Here is a 21873-nt window from a genome sequence, read left to right on the forward strand (position 1 = left end):
TGCCTAATCTTAGAGCCTAGATCCCTGACTCCTGGAAATAAACTGTTACCTGTGATTGAGACATTATATAAGCATAAAGGTTTTTGCAACGTAGATCTGAGCGTGAGACTGTTACTGTAACTACATGTTCAGAAAAAAATAAACGTGAAATAAACAAATAGAAATTAAAATGATGACAATTTCACTTGCCCCTAGTTTGCACAAAACCTATTTGGTCAGATTGGGAGAAGGCTCTGATTGCCACAGGTACGGTTACCAAACAGCAAAAAGTATAGTTTCTTGGTTCTCTGGCAGTGAGTTTGAACTGCAAGCAGAAACTATAATATAAGTATTATTTTCTTTCACAAAAGTAGGAGGCACGACTTAACAAAACAGAATGTGACAGGACCCGCCGCCACTTACTAGCAGCGCCTGACTGTAAAACGCCGAATTACGCCTACTTGTCACTCCCACAAGGCGGCTACGTGATTGCGTCACTGCGCTTGCGTGTAGTTGTCCCGCGTTCTGTAACACAGTAGGCTGAGAGGCTGCAGCTACATTTTCGCGGGAGGTGTAAGTAGCGTTCCGGGCCTGCTGATTGCAATAGGAAAATTGGGACTGTTGGGCTGTATTGGGAAGAGTGGGACTTCTGAATAGTATGAAAGCTGAGTAGGGGAAAGAACATGCAGGCACCCTAGCAACCACACTCTTGAAGTCTGTAGCTTACTGACAGCTAGGGGCCCGGTGGTACAAGTAAATGCAGTACAGCCGGGGCTGATGCTGGCCCAATGTATTCATTAAAAGTTTTCAGTGTTTAAACTTAATTTCTAAATGTAATTGCCATTGAGATCAGTGTTTGGCTACTTTTCTGTACTGGTGTTTCTGACTGTTGAGACAGAGTAGCAGAAGCAAGCTAATTAACAGACCTGTTGACTGAAAACAGATCTGACGGCTGTTAAATTTCGATAACAGCAAAATGTATAACTACTGGAGAAAATGTTAAATTAATATATATAAATAAGTGTTCACTCAGACACTTGCTAAGTAATGTTGCATGAAAATGCATCTTTATTGTTGTCTGCTATCCTTGCACGTTGCTCTGTCAAGAAAAACTAAAGTTTATTTGGTTTTTCTTCATTTCAAATCCCCCTGCTGAACCACAGCATTGCCCTGCTTGAACTGTTTTAGTGGCCAGAATATAGAGCTCTGTAACAGGATTCTCAGTCACCACATGGCCCATGTCACGTCTGGTTGGCCACTTGTATCACTGATGTTTGACCCAGGCTGTAAGCCTGTGATCTCCAATCAGTAACTGAACTTGGATGTTGCTCTCAGTGCCCCCAAACCAGGTAGTTATTTTTGAACTTGGGGGCAAGTTTTGGTTGAATAAAAACAAGATTTACTACCAAATAAAGCTCCCTGTAAGCTGATAGTGTGCATAGAGGCTGCCTAATAGCCAATCTTAGCCCTTATTTGCCACCTCCATGAACTTTTATGATGCTTGTGTTGCTCCCCAAGTCTTTTTACATTTGACTGTGGCTCACGAGTTTGGGGACCCCCTGCTGTGCCCTGCAAAGTTATTAGTTGTAGAACTGACATTTCTAAGAATGATATTGTATAACAACAGGAACAGTGCTGATTTTAAAGCTACTGACATATTTCCAATATTACATAAATAATGATATATGTGCAACTCTGTTCTAGTTAGGGCTGTCAACCTAAAAACATAGATAAAAAGTGCATTTTATATCTCTTATCAGCACTAGTTAAAATTAGCTGCCTTCCACAAGTAATGTTGGCAATTGACCAAGATACTTATGTTGGTGGAAATACTTTTTCAGTTGTTACTATCATTGTAAATAAGCATGTATATATAATACATTTTGATTTGCATTATAATTCATAAGTCATATACATAGTCCTTGCTACTATTTTTACAGAGCTGTCACAATGCAGGCTTTTCTAAAAGGAGGAACATCTATCAGCACCAAGCCTGTGAAAGATAAAGCATCTGCATCTGGCACAGGGAGCACCGGGGAAAGCAAAAAACAGAAGCCTGTTCCATGGGTGGAAAAATAGTAATGATTGTTTAAAGCATACAATTGATAATGCTGTTACATGCTTTAAGTTGATTACAATTTTTTTTCCAAAATACAGCTTGTTAGTATTTGAGTTGAGTTGGATTATTAGCTGGACAGCTTTTTTTAATTAGCACATATAGTGTTTTATGTGAGACTTCCTTTTAAACTAAATACCTAGGGGCCCATTTATCAATATACAATTCCAAATCACGAAATACGATGATCACAAATGTCACAAATTCTTTTCATTTCAATACGAAAATTTCGTGCTTACGATCTGAAAGTTCCGAAATTTTTGGATTGAAGCGATCGTTTGCGTATGGCGATCCTATAGTCACAAAAATGACGTATCCCAACAATCGTAAACAGTGAAAAACCCTTTCTAACTTTGACACTTCAATGCATGATGTGGGAAGCTTTCCAAAGGACTCAGTGGCACTCTGCAGCTCCAACCTGGCCAGAAGAAAGTCACGATACTGAAGCTTGAATGAATTCCGAAACCTTCGTACTCGTTGCGACAAATACGATTTTGTTGCACAAATTGTTGCAACGCACAAAAAAGTTGCGGAAATTAACAAAAACATTTTGGAAAATACTCGGTTATATAAATTAGAAAAGATATGATATTTTTGTAATTGTAACCATTTGTATATTGATAAATAGGCCCCCTAGTGTTTCTTTTGAGGTATCAGTGCTAATTTGCACAATAAAAAAGAAATGTATATTCTTTTGCATGACACAGTTTAGTGAATACACATAAAGACTGGAAATTTGTGATTTATTTTGGAAAATGTTGTTTTTTTTTTTTCTTTTTTTGGTATTTCCTGGTACAATGGGCCTGTGTACTTTTCCTTAAGCATAGTTTTCTGCCTCTGATATTCCCTTTTTCCCCATGAGAAAATAGAAAATATAAGTTCAAGGACAAGGAAGGTTATCATTTAATAGGACTTCATCAGCAACAGCTCACACATACTTTCAATCACCTGGGTAGGGGTTAGAAGAAGGACTAACATGACACTGCTGCATTTTTTGTGTTGTGCTAAACTCTTGTAGACTTGGGCCAGATCATGCACACAACAGAGATTCTGAGCCCTGCAAAGTAATTCTTCTGGGTGCTGTCCTGTGGGGATTAAAAAGCACGTGCACACTTCTGTCCACATCAAATGGTCGACCACAAAATTAAGAAAACTATATTATATTCTATATCTGAAGACTGGGGAAGGATTATTGTTAGAAAGAAAGTGGCATTTTAAGAAAGCACGAGGAGCACTATCATTGGGTAGTAAGTGCTTAAGATTTAAAGGACAAGTCCATAGAACTGTTCAAACTGAAACTTGAAACAACAAGCTAAATCTTCTCCTTGAATCGTTAAAGGACAAGGAAAACTACATTCACAAAGTGGGGGGGGGAGGTGCCAGTTTCTTAGCCTTCCTTCATTGAAATAATTAATGTACTTTTTTCCCTGGGCTGCTTCTGTGTAAAAAAAAATGTTTAAAAAAGTTTATATGATATGCTGATGGTTTATATTGTTGGCAACTTGTATAAGTTTTTATTTTGCTTTTTCATTAGCTCTGTTGAGGAGTATTTTGTTATTATAAGCCAGACTGCTGTAAAGTTATTTTAAAGAAAAGCTAAAGCTTATTTAAATGTGCTTACAAAAACTGCATAATTAATAAGAGAAAATTTAGCGATAAACTGTATTATAGTGAAACTTCAATTTTACATGCCCTGATTTTAAGTTTTCGTGCATTTTAGACTATTGTTTTGTGGTCCCACTAATATATAGCACATAATAAACTTCCATGATTTTACATTTTCCCAGAATTTGCACCATTTTTTTCTGGTCCCATGAAAAACTTAAAATGGGGTGAAAATAACTCCCTATCCACACACAAAAGTCTCTTGTTGCATAGTTTATTTTAAAATTGCCTACATATTAAGCAGTGCTATAGAGTGCGTTGGGCAGAATAAAAATAATAACACAAGCATAAACAAATCAAAAAAAGGCCTCCCTCAAAGTGCTTACAGGTGCTAATTTACTAATAAAAATTGATCTATGCAGTAACCAACAGTAAACAATAAGCAACTAGTTACAAGTTTGAAAATGAAATCAACAAGCTTATTGGTTATTCTGGGTAACTGCACTGGTGCATATAGCACCCATCTTAATAAATCAGCCCCATAGCCTTTTGCATTTGTGCCTAACAAAGTTATGGGTGTTTAGATCATTCTGTTTACCTTCTTTGCTGCTTTTGGTACCCTTCAATATTGTGACATCATAACATAACCAGTTTGGCATGCATATGTTCACATCTACACGTGGATACCACTTAAGCTTGCGCAGATCTTTTGATGTGACTGATTACAAGCACAAAGACCGCAGTCGTGTGCAGTGTCACACAAGGTTATATTTCTGGGCTTTAGTTGCTGCTTCAATAATTATAAGTTAAGTTTCTTAAATTCACTTAATATGAACTACAGGTTCTGTTAAATTTCTCATGGACAGTAATACTGACACATCTGAAATATGTTTATGAGGTTGGTTCATATTGGGTTTCTGAGTTTAGTTTATTTTTATATATAATATATATATGTGTGTGTGTTCAGTGTATAAACCCATTTATTGTACAGCACTATGGAATATTTGGTGCTTTATAGGTATATGTTAATAATAATGTTATTGGGCAGCAAACATTGTACAGTATTGAATGTAAAATTATAATGTAAATAGCCACTGGCCATTAGAGGGCACTGTGAGAACATATTTAGAAAGATGTCTGTGAAGATTTTTTTTTTTTTTTACTTTATACAACACAGATTGTCCTGTCTTCTGCTTGTGTTTTTTGGTTTATTTATAGCACTTTCATAATTGTTGTGGTTGACTCCTCATCTTTGTATTTTCTGTTGAACTGGGTCTTTATATGTCCAAAATTAGGCACCTTCAGAAGATTCCTGATATAATGATACTGGTATAGCTAGTATAGAGAAGGTAAAACATACTCAGGTGCAGTTTGCTGTTCTCACAAAGCTATATCGTAGTTTATTATGAGTTCAGTGATTCTGATTTCCTTATTTGTTTTAATTTTTAGAAAAAGCTTTTGCTTGCTTTATAAACATTTCCTGTATATTTCTATGCAGCCGACCCAAATGTGTAGATGAGGTTGCCTTTCAAGAAGAAGTTGTTGCTGTACTAAAAAAATCACTGGAAGGTGCAGATGTAAGTTAGATTCCTATAAATTTCTTTCTTCATTGTGATGAAAATTTAATATGAACAAGTACAGAATTTTTCTAGACTACTCAGGACCTGGGGTTTTTAAAAAAAGAGATCTTTCTGTAATATGGAGCAACATACTGTTTCTGCTAAAAATTATGTAAACATTAAATAATCCAAGTAGGATTGTTTTGCCACCAATAAGGATTGATGCAGCTTTGTTCAAATCAAGTACAAGGTACTGTTTTATTACAGAAAAAAAGAGTATCACTCCTAAAAATTTTAATTTTTTGCTTATTATGGGGCCTATGTGAGAAGGCCTTCCTGTATTCCGGAACTTTCTGAAACCACGCACAGTGCTGGTTGTTTTAATATGGAACGAGAGTGCTGCATGCTTTCTATAAATATAGTAGTTCGCTATCCAAAGCATTAGGGCCTGCTTAGAAAAGCAAAATGTAAATGCCAGTTGTAATTTTAGTACTGATTATGTAAGGAGTACAGAACGTTATCATGTCACAAAGACTTCAGCTAAGAGTTTTTTTTTCTCCTTGAATAGACTGTTGTGAAAGGAGTTTATTGCATGGAATGTTCTTCCATACGCTTAACTTTTTTTTTTAATTAAAATTCTTACTTTTTGAAAATAAAACTTGTGATAGTTGATGGGTTGTTGGGCAGATGTATGTGACATTTTGCTTGCTACCATCTACTATTTCCTAATTTGTTCTGTGTTAGAGACAGAGCTGCCATTAGCGGGGTACAGTTGGTATTGCTGTAGAAGCCCAGTGGCAGAAGGGGCCCCAAAAGAGACAAAGTGTCATTTAAAATAGTAAAGGGGTGGGGTTCGGGGAGGGGAATAATAGTTGGGTTGTTTTAAGGTGGATGTTTTAACTAGCAACTGTGTCTCTTCTACCAAAAAGTAGATTATATATAGTTGCTCAATTATCGCTTCCACACATTTTTCTCTCTCCTTGTTTGATCTTCAACATCAAAAAAACAGAAATGCATATTATATTGCAGTTTAAACAATTCTCTGTTATACATTTACGTTTAAGTTCTGTCACAGTTCCTTGAAAATAAGGTTATTGTGTATATAAATAATTGTAAACAAAATGTCATGTTATTTTTGTTCTTTAGCTCCCAAACCTATTATTTTATGGCCCACCTGGCACTGGAAAAACATCAACAATTTTGGCAGCATCCAGGGAACTCTATGGGTATGTTACAGTAGGCAATGGAACATTGTATTATTGCTACATTAAAAGCGGTCTGTTATGTTTCTATCATTTAACTTGGTGTTTATATGCATCTTGTTTAACCTTAATGCAAATTAAATTAGGGGATTTTTAACTTAAATAAACAGCCTATTATTCAGTAAAATAAACATCTATGATAAGCCACTTCTCTTGATAGTTTATAGTTTGCATATTTTTTTCTGCTGATCTGCTGCAGGATCATTTCTGAGTTCCATTCCAAATATGGTTTGGTAACTTGAGGAATAGACTTGCTCTGTAGAAACTCTTGCTTTCCTTGGCATTTATGTTTGTGAAGTCATTTTAATCTAAGTTCACTTTTCATTTACTAATTACTAATCTGTCATCATTTACAGTTTGCTGGTTGCTATAACAGCAGTTGTGTTTTCTCATCCCTGCTGACCAGTACATGCCCTTTTTCCTGAGTTGTTATTATGCAGTAATGATACAGAAATATTATTTTTTTTCCACAAGTATTTTGGCCTTAGCTGTAACCATGGCCAAATCCATAGGTTATACCCTTCCCCATAACCACTGGTTACTGTCAATAGTAGTGGCAGTATTATTTTTGGATTTTAATTTTTATAGTAATGTAAAGGTGGGTAATTTTCATAAAATGAACGACAGTTTAAAGGGACTAGTAACAGTAATTCTGTTGTTTTTTTCAATACATCAAATCTATCTTTTAGGCCTGAATTGTTTCGCCAGCGAGTTTTGGAGCTGAATGCATCTGATGAAAGGGGGATACAAGTGGTACGGGAAAAAGTTAAAAATTTTGCTCAGCTCACAGTTGGAGGGACACGTTCTGAGTATGTAAAAAAAAAAAAAAATCTTTTTATAGTTTGTGTAAAAAAAAAAAAAGGTGATCTAAGTTTCTATTTCAGGCTTTAAATAATTGTCTTCTATCTGTCCTATTTATTTCATTCTGGGGTATTTTTACTGGTTTATTGACCTGTTGTGTTGCTTGAAATACTATTAAATACTTGCATCCTACAAGACCAATCTGGTCCCCTCCTCCTGTCCTTTTAATACTATCCATGCCAAAAGCATGACCCAACAGAGACCATGCAGCCGGTCTGTTCCCTGTTTGTGACCCAATTAACTGGGTAGGGCTGCACAATAACTATTTGGCTTCAGAGGAGCTGCCTATTGGGGGAAACCACACTTGTCCAGTGGCCCACTAACAAGTATGTGACTTCCACTGCCTGTTTAAGATTAAGATTAAACTGATATTCTTATATAACTATAACTTCACAAATTTGGCCCATCAGCCTAGTTGTTACCCTAATTGATCTTTAGACTTTGACCTCCACCCGCCCCCCCATACATTAGCTCAGACTTACCCCATGTCAAGTTGACTGACCAAACAATTTGGAATGAACTGCTATAGATGCTTGTGGAGGGCTTCATTACAATTTATAATTAAAATGTGGGGGACCAGCTTGTGAAAGTAGTATGCTTCTTATTTGTGAAGCACTGTAAAGAAGAGGCAATAATTCAAGCTGCCATTGCTGCATCATACATCAACTTCTAAAATGAGTTAAACCATAAATAGATCATCCTGTTATGATAATTATACTCTATTCCTTCTGTTGTATATCTGAAATGCAGTGTTGTTCATTATATTGTGTTTCCCATTTTTCAGTGGTAAACCTTGTCCCCCTTTTAAGATTGTAATTTTGGATGAAGCAGATTCCATGACATCAGCTGCACAGGCTGCCCTCAGGCGCACCATGGAAAAGGAGTCCAAAACAACTCGGTTTTGTCTCATATGCAATTACGTCAGCAGGTGCAGTGTTTTTGTCTTTTTTTTAAAGTCTGCTAGTTCTTGATTAATAATGAGTGGTAGACCCTCTTTTATGTGCTAACATAAATTAGTACATACGGCTATAATCTTTAAAGAAGAAGGAAAGGCTAAGTCACTTGGGGGTGCCAAAATGTTAGGCGCCCCCAAGTGACTTAGATCGCTTACCTTCTACCCCGGGCTGGTGCCCCTGTATGAAGAAAACAGCACCAGCCCGGGGTAGCAGCGATCGCTTCCTCCTTCCTCTCTCGCTGCGCGCGCATGCGCAGTAGAGTGAAAAGCCGAACTTTAACAGAGAAGTCGGCTTTTTTCACTCTACTGCGCATGTGCCGGACTCGGAGTCTAGGGGAAAGGAAGGCGGAAGGAGGAAGCGCTTCGCCCCAGGTGTTCCGGGCTGGTGCGGTTATCTCCGTACAGGGGCACCAGCCCGGGGTACGAGGTAAGCGATTCAAGTCACTTGGGGGTGCTTAACATTTTAGCACCCCCAAGTGACTTAGCCTTTCCTTCCCCTTTAAGGCAATGGTATAAAAAATGAAAACAATTGTATAAGAAATAGACATAATGACATTACAATAAATCTTTTTTTATTGGTCTTATATTAAACATGCTTCATACTGACAATGTTAAGTGATAAAACTTTTAACTAAGTTGGGGGAGGGCTGGATTGGACCATTATGGTTGGTTGGGGGGCTAAGTGACCCATTACGGTCTGCTTAGGGGCTCAGCATTTCTAAGCTTCAGGGAGTTATATTTACATTTGCACTTCAGCCTGTTGGTACAACCCCCAACATGATTAATCCAGTGCAAGACACTGAAACTATTCCTGATCCATTGATCAGAATGATTAAATTTTACTTTAACTGCTAAACCTCCTGTGCATAAACAGACAGGTGCTTCCAATATATCTAAGGCTTTCAATAGGCACATTATTGGACTGAGTTACAATATTGCACTTTGCAAAGTATCTGTTCTGTCTCCTGCAGAATAATTGAACCTTTAACATCTCGATGTTCAAAATTTCGTTTCAAACCCCTGGCTGATAAAATACAGACTCAGCGACTACTGAGTATTTGTGAAAAAGAAAATGTGAAAATTACAAATGAGGTATTTTTTTCTTTTTGTTTTTTTTTTTTAATTGCAACCTTAACACAATGAAGTAATAACCTCTATGGAACTTGTATATATATCCCGGGCTGTGCCTGAAAGACTTTGGCACTCGTCCCTTTAGGGCATTGATAGACAAGGGTGTTTTGTATCATTTAAATCAATGAATTGTTTTTAAATTGTTTAGTTGGAAGAAAATTAAAGCAATTCTGACTTGTTTAAGGAAAATGTTGGTGTTCCTAATAATGCAGCAATGCACCAATTTTTGGTTAAAAAAATAAAAACCTGCCCCTTAAGCCTGCCCAAGGTCAGCTGCATTAACCCCCATGCAGAAGTGCATTGGCTTCATGGAAAGAAGGGAGGGGTTAGTGTGTTTTGGCTTGGGGTGGCTTAAGGGAGGGTTTTTACAAAATCAGTGGTAAAATGCTGAATTATTGGTAATTGTGACACATTTCTTACAGTTGAAGGAGTGTTTCAGTATCACTTTAAAGGAACAGTAACACCAAAAAATGGAAGTATAAAAATAATATATTATATACTATTGCTCTGCACTGGTAAAAGTTGTGTGTTTTCTTCATAAACACTACTGCAGTTTATATAAATACCCTGCTGTGTAGCCATGGGGGCAGCCATTTAAAAGGCACAGGTTACTAAGCAGATAACAGATAAGTAGAATAGATTCCCATTGTATTCTACACAGTTTATCTGGTATCTTCTTATGTAACCTGTGACTTTTCTCCTTCTTTCAATTTAAATGGTTGCCCCCATGGCTACACAGCAGCTATTTCTATTAGCTATAGTAGTCTTTCTGAAGCAAACACGCAACTTTTACCAGTGCAGGGCAACAGTACATTATATTTTAATTATTTTAAAACATTTTTATTTTTTAGTGTTACTGTTCCTTTAAGTAAAATGTCCCTATGTATTGCACAATCCATTCTTACTTCTATTTTCACAAAATGGCCAGTTATTGCTAATGAAGGATACCCCATAGGAATACCATATTTCAGTGTTGGTATGATTTATGTTTTTGAGGTGTAGGTAGTTTTAGATTTGCTCCCCAAATCTTGCCTTGAACAATGGCAAAGTAGTACTGTCTTGTAATTATCTGACAACAAACTGTTGCATTTGGGTCACTTTTCTATATAACTAGTATTCTTCTAACTTGTATTTAGAAATGAAAGGTATTGACTAAACTATTTTAATTTATTTCAGATCTTCCAGAAAAGGCACCTGTTTATTTTAATCCATTAAAAAGTGCTTTACAACATATGCATTCTGTGAAACAAACTATATTATTTCATAATTGATACACCACCTTTAAAAATACCTTTCTGAGGAGGATTTCTGTCGAATCATATAGATAGATTCGACAGGAGTATTTACACTACAAAAATAGTAGGGCATTCTGCATTTACATAAAAGAAATTTCCATTTTCCATTTACTTCTGTTTTGAGCAGATGGTGGGGCCCTTACCACTGCTGCAAAAATCTATATGTTTAAGCAGCAAATAAATGCCTTTTTATTTTTTTTATTTTTTGCAGGCAATAAGTTGTTTGGTTGAAGTGTCTGAAGGAGACTTGCGAAAAGCCATAACATTCCTTCAGAGTGCTACAAGGTTAACTGGAGGAAAGGAAATAACAGAGGAAATAGTGACAGAAATAGCTGGGGTATGGTTCATTTAACCTTTTTTTCTAAAATAAAATATCAGCATTTATAGGCAGGTTTGTTTGGCAACATCTCATCATAGCAAATGTACAGACACTGCAGAAATGGTATTAATTTATTCACGGTTTATATTTTAGTGGCACATAGCACTAACAGACCCCCTGTCAAAACACTCATTGGCATCGCTGACAGAGGCACAGAGGTCCCATTTTCAAAGTAGCAACAAGAAGTTTGTGCTTGTTCCTCCTTGTTGTTTTGACAGCATGTCTAGGTTACCGACTGTCAAGCACTTCTGGCAGGGACTATTAAGACACGCCCACCCTTCATTTGAAACAGGGAACAGACAGAGAACTTATTGGATCTAAAGGGAGCTCCAATAAAGAGACCATATATTATTCATAATTGCCTACAAAATTAGGGTTTTTTCCATTTATCCAATTTGTCTCCTTTAAGTCTTATTAGTCAGTAAAATTAGAGAAGTGGCCATGGCAAGGTTTTGAATGCTTTTTTAAGCCCATTTGTGAAAGTGGATAAAGCGTTTTCTATTCAGTGGGCATGGACCTTAAGCAATTTAGGCCTCCTAAATGTAGCTCAATGGCATAGCAATTGATGACTATCCTGTCTTTTCTCTAGAGAGGATTAGCCAACAAGTTGGCCTTAAGTTTCTTCACGGTTCACACTCTGTGCCTTAACCCTTTCACTGCCAGCCGTTTTGAACAAAGCGGAACTTCTACTGCCAGACAGTTTTTGAACACTTTAGGGGCCTTTCCTTTGGGGAACTTTTAGTTTACCCAGGAAAACAATATATTGTTTTTTTCAGGACAACCTAAGCTTTTAAAATATGGTACAATTTTTGTGTAATTCCAATTTTGTAACAAGATATAGGCTTCTAAATGTCTAAAAAATGAAAAAAAATTATATTTTCCATAATATAAACACATATACCAGAAACAAAAAATATTTTATGCATGAAAATACACCTGATTTGGAAAGTCCCATGTCTCCTGAACGTGCCAATACCAAATATATATAGTTTTATGGAGATTTCTCACTTGTATAGGTCACAAACTTCCAGCAGTACACTACCAAATTTCCAAAGCACTGCTCCAGAAAGCTGCATACTTTAGATTTTAAGGCCAAAAATTCCGCTAACAGAAAGTTTATCCCAGAAAATTTTACATTTTTAGAAAGAAGAGATTCTGGGGAATCCAGAATAGGCACAATTGTCTGTCTACTCCAAACTATCAAGTCGCAATGCTTTCCTAAAGTTATTGGTTTTTATCAAAATTTGTGAATTTTTTTTAAAATCGCTTCAAAGCTTCCAATCTATAGTATCTTATCTCCTACAGGTCATAAAGTAACCAAATAAAACACCCTAAATATGAATGCCAGGGGTCCACTGAACAGTTTGATGCCCAATATGTATAGGTTTACCTAAGTATGTGCCATGTAGGGGCCCCAATGTGAACATACACCCATATGTACTGTCATTTCTGTCATTTCAGCTTCTGCAAAATCAACATTTACATCATTACATGTGGGATAAAGCTAGTAAAAAGTACATTCACCCCAGAAAGCCATATATTTTTGGAAAGTACACATTCCCCCGAATCTAAAATGGGTACCCATGTCTTTCTACTCCAAAGTACCAAGCCGCAAAGCTTTCCTAAAGTTGGCAATTTTGATAACATTTCCAAAAATCCACTCAAAGCTTCCAGTTTCCAGCATCTTATCTCCCACATAGCATTAGGTACCAAGATAAAACACCCTAAATATGAACGCCAGGGGCCCACTGAACAGTTTGATGCCCAATATGTATAGGTTTACCTAAGTATGTGGCATGTAGGGGCCCCAATGAGAATATACCCCCATATGATCTATCATTTCAGCTTCTGCAAAATCAATACATTTACATCATTATATGTGGGATAATGCTAGTAAAAAGTACATTCACCCCAGAAAGTCATATCTTTTTGGAAAGTACACATTCCCCCGAATCTAAAATGGGTACCCATGTCTTTCTACTCCACAGTACCAAGCCATAAAGCTTTCCTAAGTTTGACGATTTTTATGGCATTTCCAAAAATCACCTCAAAACTTCCACTATGCAACATCTTATTTTCTACAGGTCATTAGGTACCAAGACAAAACACCCTAAATATGAACCCCAGAGGTCTACTGAACAGTTTGATGCCCAATATGTATAGGTTTACCTAAGTATGTGGCATGTTGGGGCCCCAATGTGAACATATACCCATATGTACTGTAATTTCTGTCATTTCAGCTTCTGCAAAATCAACATTTACATCATTACATGTGGGATAAAGCTAGTAAAAACTACATTCACCCCAGAAAGTCATATATTTTTGGAAAGTACACATCCCCCCGAATCTAAAATGGGTACTCATGTCTTTCTACTCCAAAGTACCAAGCCATAAAGCTTTCCTAAGTTTGATGATTTTTATGGCATTTCCAAAAATCACCTCAAAACTTCCACTATACAGCATCCTATTTTCTACAGGTCATTAGGTACCAAGATAAAACACCCTAAATATGAACCCCAGAGGTGTACTGAACAGTTTGATGCCCACTGTACATAGGTTTATCAAAGCACATGGCACTTAGAGAACCCCAAATATACCTTGTGCACACTAATTTCATGGCTTATCTTTACCTAATTCATAAACACATGGCAGTTTTATGAGGGGTAGAAGCTGCAGAAATGTAGGGTGACCCCTAAAATCCCTATATTTTTGGAAAGTACACATTCTGACAAATCCAACAAGGGTAAAGAGTCCTTTCTACACCAAAGTACCAATCTGCAAAGCTTTCCTAAAGCTAGTGGTTTTTATGACATTTGAGAAAATCACATAAAAATATTGCAGTTTGCCGCATTTATCTCACACAATTTCTTGCGTACAAAGGCAACACACCCCAAATAGGAACACCAGAGGTCTACTTAACAGTTTGATGCCCAATATGCATAGATATACCAAAGTCTGCGGTATGTACTGACCCCAAAATGAAAATAGCGCATAAGGATTTCTCGCCTGCCAGCTCAGCTTTTGCACACAGAGCCCCCTGACAGCCTATTATATGCAGTAAGACCCCCAAACTACACAGGGACCCCCAGAAAACCATATATTTTTGGAAAGTACACATTCTGACAAATCCAACAAGGGTAAAGAGTCCTTTCTACACCAAAGTACCCATCTGCAAAGCTTTCCTAAAGTTAGTGGTTTTTATGACATTTGAGAAAATCGCATAAAAATGTTGCAGTTTGCTGCATTTATCTCACACAATTTCTTGCGTACAAAGGCAACACACCCCAAATAGGAACACCAGAGGTCTACTGAACAGTTTGATGCCCAATATGCATAGATATACCAAAGTCTGCAGTATGTACTGACCCCAAAATGAAAATAGCGCATAAGGATTTCTCGCCTGCCAGCTCAGCTTTTGCACACAGAGCCCCCTGACAGCCTATTATATGCAGTAAGACCCCCAAACTACACAGGGACCCCCAGAAAGCCATATATTTTTGGAAAGTACACATTCTGACAAATCCAACAAGGGTAAAGAGTCCTTTCTACACCAAAGTACCCATCTGCAAAGCTTTCCTAAAGTTAGTGGTTTTTATGACATTTGAGAAAATCGCATAAAAATGTTGCAGTTTGCCGCATTTATCTCACACAATTTCTTGCGTACAAAGGCAGCTCACCCCAAATAGGAACACCAGAGGCCTACTGAACAGATTGATGCCCAATATGCATAGATATACCAAAGTCTGCGGTATGTACTGACCCCAAAATGAAAATAGCGCATAAGGATTTCTCGCCTGCCAGCTCAGCTTTTGCACACAGAGCCCCCTGACAGCCTATTATATGCAGTAAGACCCCCAAACTACACAGGGACCCCCAGAAAGCCATATATTTTTGGAAAGTACACATTCTGACAAATCCAACAAGGGTAAAGAGTCCTTTCTACACCAAAGTACCCATCTGCAAAGCTTTCCTAAAGTTAGTGGTTTTTATGACATTTGAGAAAATCGCATAAAAATGTTGCAGTTTGCCGCATTTATCTCACACAATTTCTTGCGTACAAAGGCAGCTCACCCCAAATAGGAACACCAGAGGCCTACTGAACAGATTGATGCCCAATATGCATAGATATACCAAAGTATGCGGTATGTACTGACCCCAAAATGAAAATAGCGCATGAGGATTTCTCGCCTGCCAGCTCAGCTTTTGCACACAGAGCCCCCTGACAGTCTATTATATGCAGTAAGACCCCCAAACTACACAGGGACCCCCAGAAAACCATATATTTTTGGAAAGTACACATTCTGACAAATCCAACAAGGGTAAAGAGTCCTTTCTACACCAAAGTACCCATCTGCAAAGCTTTCCTAAAGTTAGTGGTCTTTATGACATTTGAGAAAATCGCATAAAAATGTTGCAGTTTGCCGCATTTATCTCACACAATTTCTTGCGTACAAAGGCAGCTCACCCCAAATAGGAACACCAGAGGCCTACTGAACAGATTGATGCCCAATATGCATAGATATACCAAAGTCTGCGGTATGTACTGACCCCAAAATGAAAATAGCGCATAAGGATTTCTCGCCTGCCAGCTCAGCTTTTGCACACAGAGCCCCCTGACAGCCTATTATATGCAGTAAGACCCCCAAACTACACAGGGACCCCCAGAAAGCCATATATTTTTGGAAAGTACACATTCTGATGAATTCAAAATAGGTAAAGTTATTTTTGTACACCAAAGTTACACATGGCAAAGCTATGCTAAAACAGATCAGGAATACTAATAGGAATTAGATTAGGAATACTAATATAAAAATGTGCAAATCAGCCACATGACAGTGTAATTAGTGGTCAGAATATCTGATCCAATAGTCACGCTGTCAAAATAAACAGTTTTTGGGGGAAATAGAAAAAAAAAAAAGAATTAAAATGAAAAAAATTTTTAAAAAGTTTTAAAAAGTTTTTTTGAGTTTGTGTATACATGTGCACATGTAAAAGTTGAGTGTATATGAGTGTATATGAGTGTATATGAGTGTATATGAGTGTATATGAGTGTATATGAGTGTATATGAGTGTATATGAGTGTATATGAGTGTGCAAAGTGGGAAAAGAAAAAAAAAAAAACCAACCTGTGCTAAATTGTGTTGTATGTGTATATAAATGTATGTAAGTGTGTGTAAAAGTGTGTATAAACAAAAATAAAGTCACACTTACCTGTCCTGAAGATCAGACGTCAGGAGGAAGTGAGTAGGAGGCGGCTCAGGGGGGAAGCAGGAAGCAGTACAAGCAGCAGATGCGATGCGATCGCATCTGCTGCTTGTAGGATGGTCCTGCGATAATCGCATCGCAGGACCAACCCCCTCCGCTCGTTGCGGAAGGGGTTTGGGTCACTTCTGTCTCTCTGCACCGGCGGCTTTTGCTGCCGATGCAGAGAGAATGGTGTAGGGAAAGAAAACGTAGGTACTACGGTGTCGGCAGGAAACTGCCTTTTTTAAAACACCGTAGTACCTACGTGCTTGGCAGGGAAAAGGGTTAAGGGGGTGGTTCATATTCAGGTTAACTTTTAGTATGTTATAGAATGGCCTATTCTTAGCAGCTTTTTAATTTGTCTTAATTTTTTATTTTGTGTCGTTTTTTAATTACGTATGTGCCTTCCTTATCTGACTCTTTCTAGCTTTTAAATAGGGGTCACTGACAGCAGAAGCCAAAAAACTATTGCTCTATGAAACTACAATTGTATTGTTATTGTTACTTTTCATTATTTTTCTTTCTATTTAGGCCCTCTCTTATTCATATTACTGTCTTTCTTTCAAATCACTGCCTAGTTGCTTGGTTAAATTGGACCCTAGCGACCAGCTTCTGAAATTCCAAACTGGAGAGCTGCTAAACAAAAAGCTACAAAAATAAAAAACAAAATTATATAATACAAAATAAAGACTATATTGTCTCAGAATAGCATTCTCTATATCATATTAAGTTATTGTAAAGATGAACAACTCCTTTAAGTATTCTGTGTCAGCACCTGGTTGCTCTCCACTTAAGCATGGTGCCTCTGTCTTCCCGAGTAGAATAAGAAAATGAATTAACAGTAGGCGCAGAAAATCCCTCTTTCCATAGTTATTAACCTCTTAAAAACTAGTCTGCAAATAATTAGCCATATAGAAAATACCATATAGAACAATTCAACAAATGCTAGTATAGTGACTCTTAAGGTGGCCATACACGTTAAGATCCGCTCGCTTGGCCAAACGATCGAATTATAACGGGAGCAATGGGCACAGTTCTTGAAACTGGCCAGATATCGATCGGGCAGGTTAAAAGGTTTAGCCGGTTGATGCGGTCCCCGATCCGACTAAATCTTTTAACCTGCCCGATCGATATCTGGCCAATTTCAGGCCAGATATTGGTCAGCATGCCCCTCGTTCCTGCCCCTAAGCTGCCGAATCGGTCCAAGGGACTGATATCAGCAGCTACAGTTGGTCCGTGTATGGCCACCTTTAGAAACCACTCTCTTAATATGCTTAGGATATTTCCCAGTCCTTTATCTGATTGTTATTTAAATTAAAACTAGAATAGTTAAAGTGATTTGAACCATGAGGATTATTTTGTCACCAGCATGGATTAATGCTATATAGTTCCAGCCTGGAGCAGGACTTGGCACTTCAGGGTTTAACTCTTCATCTAGTTGGTATAAAAGTTGGTAAAAATGGAAATTGAAAATTCAATTTCTTCTCTGAATTTGAGATTCTTTGCATACAAAAAACTAGAGGGTCTCCTCAGTCCCATTGTGCTCTTTACAAAACCACTTTCCTGGCTTCACATCAGAAAATCTTTCACTGAAAGGCCCAATAAGGGCATAACCCGTTGCAACTGGGATCTACAGGTGGTCTTTATGCAGTAGGGGTATTATATTGTGGATAATGCCCTCTTTATTGTAAAATATAAAACATAATGGGGTTCCATGACCATTTAAAAGCACAAGGTCAAAGGCCAAGCAATGTTTATAAGGATATCATTTACAAGATATTCACAGCTCTTGTGTATTATATGAAAATTAAAAACTAGGTTTCCTACCCAGGAATTGGTTTAACAGCTGTTGTGTGGCTGTATTTTTAAATATTTTGGATAACAGATCCCACTTGTGTGTGAACAAGATCTTCAGCCATCCACCATCAAGAAGATCATCCACCATCAACAAGACTTTCATAATGAAAGTGTAATTGTAAACAACTTTTTAATATTAAACATTTTGAGTTTTAATTTTTTTTTTTAAATAATTGCAACTGAAAGCAGTATTTCTGTTCCTGGCCCCCCGTGGCAGCCCCCATTCGGCAGTAGCCAATCAAATAACAAATGTGAGAATGATCAAAAAAGTAAAAAAAATCACAGCAGCAGAGAAATAAAATTAAAAAGCACAAATTTTATTAGGACATCGTAATCCTAATGTGTTTCATGCCTAAAGGGTACTTACTCATTGGCTGCCCTAAAACAATGTTGTTAATGTAGTTTAAGTATTAATGTTTTCTTTTAAAATGCAAAAATTCAGTTTTTGGGTGGAGGGCCGTTTTAATATTGATGTAAAAATATTTTTTTATGTATTTTTAACTCTTCCATTTCTGGCTTTTTATTGCAGGTAGTCCCTAAAGAAACACTTGATTGTGTATTAGTGGCCTGTCAGAGTGGTTCTTTTGAGAAGCTGGAAACTGTTGTCAAAGTAAGTGAAGACTGATACTGCTTCTGTACTGATTTATTCTATTCAATTATTTACATTAAGTATGTTGTAGGGCAGTGGTAGTAGTACCAAGGGCTGAAATGTATCTAGCCAAATGGTGAAGGGATGATAATGGAAGCCAGTTTTGACCACTCTCCTTTTTTAAACCACACCCACTTCAAACCACACCCATGTTATCACAAGAGCTTTTAAGACCAATGTGGGTACATTAATGTTGGTAGCACAGCAAAAACCCAAATGGTCTGTACTCACTGTTGAGATATCACCCATTATTCATATGTGAAAGAAGTTTTATTATTTCATATTAAGACATACATTTAATCTATATTTTATCTATATGCCTTCTTCTCCCCTGCGGATTGCACAGCAACCCCCAGCACATAATTACACACCTTAGGGACCATGTAATTACTGCATAGGGCAGGCTGAGTATGGCACACACAGGTGGGGTAGGGCAGGCAGAATATGGCACACATAGGCGGGGTAGGGCAGGCAGAATATGGCACACATAGGCGGGGTAGGGCAGGCAGAATATGACACACTCAGGCAGCATAGGGAAGGCAGAGTATGGCACTCTCAGGAGCATAGGGCAGGCAAAGTATGGCACACAGGCAGCATAGGGCAGGCAGAGTATGGCACACACAGGCAGCATAGGGCAGGCAGAGTATGGGGAACACAGGCGGGGTAGGGCAGGCAAAATATGTCACACACAGGAGCATAGGGCAGGCAGAGTATGGCACACAGGCAGCATAGGGCAGGCAGAGTATGGCACACAGGCAGCATAGGGCAGGCAGAGTATGGCACACACAGGTGGGGTAGGGCAGGCAGAATATGGCACACACAGGCGGGGTAGGGCAGGCAGAATATGGCACACATAGGCGGGGTAGGGCAGGCAGAATATGGCACACTCAGGCAGCATAGGGAAGGCAGAGTATGGCACACTCAGGAGCATAGGGCAGGCAAAGTATGGCACACAGGCAGCATAGGGCAGGCAGAGTATGGCACACACAGGCAGCATAGGGCAGGCAGAGTATGGGGAACACAGGCGGGGTATGGCAGGCAAAATATGGCACACACAGGAGCATAGGGCAGGCAGAGTATGGCACACAGGCAGCATAGGGCAGGCAGATTATGGCACACTCAGGAAGCATAGGGCAGGCAGAGTATGTGGCACACAGGCAGGGTAGGGCAGGCAAAGTATAGCACACACAGGCAGCATACGGCAGGCAGAGTATGGCACACCTAGGGGCAGCATAGGGCAGACAATAAATAATTATTAGGGTGTTGCCACATGTCAATTTGGCAATCTTGCTGCAAAATAACTGCTGCAGTACAGTAATGCAGATGGCATTGTATGAAGATTCAAAAGTAAAGAAAAATTGAAAGGATGACTGATCTGGACCAATTTGCTTCAAACAAACACAAAGGAGAAGGGTTTGATAATTTCCTGGCCCACATTTGTTTTAGCCTGGGCAAGTGCATATAGTTTTAAAAACAGGGTTTAGTATCCTAAAATTCCAATCCACAAAACCACATCATGGTAAATCTGAGTAATAAAAACAGTATCTTGTACTTGATGATAACTAAGATAGTATAAATCCGTGTTGGTAGCAGATTAATTTCAGTGGTGATACAGCAATATCTTTCTCAGGTCCCAAGCATTCCAGATAATACATCCCATACATATGTCTGCTTGTGAGGGCACATCATATTTCTATACAAGTACATTAAAGAGGACAGAAAGCGGAGTACCTTTTTTTTTTTTTCCATAAAAAGGATCAGTGCACCAGAAGCCACCCCTTTAGACACGAGGTACAGACCTTTCATTTAAAGCAGCCTCTGGGGTTTTTCACAGTGAGGGCAGTGAGGTTGGGGAATGCCCTTCCTAGTAATGTTGTAATGGCAGATTCTGTTAATGCCTTTAAGAGGGGCCTGGATGAGTTCTTGAATAAGCATAGTATCCAAGGCTATTGTGATACTAATATCTACACTTAGTATTGATGTTGGTATATATAGATATACAGACCTATTTATACTCCCATACATAAGTACATGAAGTGGGGTTTATTGGGGTTCTCTCTCTTTTTCTTCACAGAATCTGATAAACAATGGACATGCAGCCACACAGCTTGTAAACCAGCTCCATGATGTTATATTAGAGAGAGGGGACCTTACAGACAAGCAGAAAGCATTTATTACAGAAAAACTTGCAGTAAGTCCATTTGATGCAGTTACAATAGATTTCCCTTTCCCTTGCTGATTGGTTGTCTGTGCTGAAAATATTTTGCAGAAAGAGTATTGTGGGCATTTATTAGTAAAATATATTTTATCAAATTCTCCTCTCCAGGTTAACCTGCACACTGTTTAGATTGTATGGTAGATGGTCAGTATGAAAAAGGTCAATCTCCATAAGGACAATGGGTAAACTTAGGCAGCATTTTGCACAGAGCTTATTGCAGTGTGTAGAATGCAAAAAAATGACTGTATGCACGCACGGCATTAAAGGGGTGGTTCACCTTATGTTAACTTTTAGAATGTCCAATTTTTAGTAACTTTTCAATTGGTCTTAATTTTTTTTAATTGTACATTTTATAGTACAGTATTGGCACCAGCTGATTTCGGCTGTAATGGCAGGGATAAAGCCTGAGGTTGAGTTGGTGGGATTGTTCTAAAGGCAAACCTTCAGGGTTAACGGATTTTAGCCTAAATGTAAAATTCCCTTTATTTTACATAAAAAAGAATATAACTCTGCTGTTTATACCTTCTGACTTACTGCATTCAGATGTGCATTGGCTGTTCTGAGGCTTACTTTCTCTCTTTTACAGGAAGTTGACAAATGTTTGGCAGATGGAGCCGATGAATACCTGCAAATGCTGGGTCTTTTCGCAGTTGTAATGCAACAAATGACTTAAAATAGCTAATAATAATTTTTCTGGTTAATGACAACAGAGGTCTGAAATCTTTTGTAATGCTTCTAATAAATTTGTATAAAATATGTACCA

General features: G+C 38.1%; 1 protein-coding gene across 1 annotated transcript; it reads left to right on the top strand.

Annotated features, from left to right (window-relative positions):
* Window positions 1-538: 538 nt before the first annotated feature.
* Window positions 539-21873, top strand: rfc4 (replication factor C subunit 4). The gene is given in 11 exon segments (NM_001016363.2): window positions 539-552; window positions 1920-2057; window positions 5199-5277; window positions 6406-6485; window positions 7211-7330; window positions 8167-8310; window positions 9309-9429; window positions 10975-11100; window positions 18773-18853; window positions 20967-21083; window positions 21697-21873. Coding segments are annotated over 10 exon segments (1083 nt in total). The 5' UTR covers window positions 539-552; window positions 1920-1929; the 3' UTR covers window positions 21784-21873.

This window comes from Xenopus tropicalis, chromosome 5 (assembly GCF_000004195.4).
Source record: "Xenopus tropicalis strain Nigerian chromosome 5, UCB_Xtro_10.0, whole genome shotgun sequence".
Taxonomy (NCBI): domain Eukaryota; kingdom Metazoa; phylum Chordata; class Amphibia; order Anura; family Pipidae; genus Xenopus; species Xenopus tropicalis.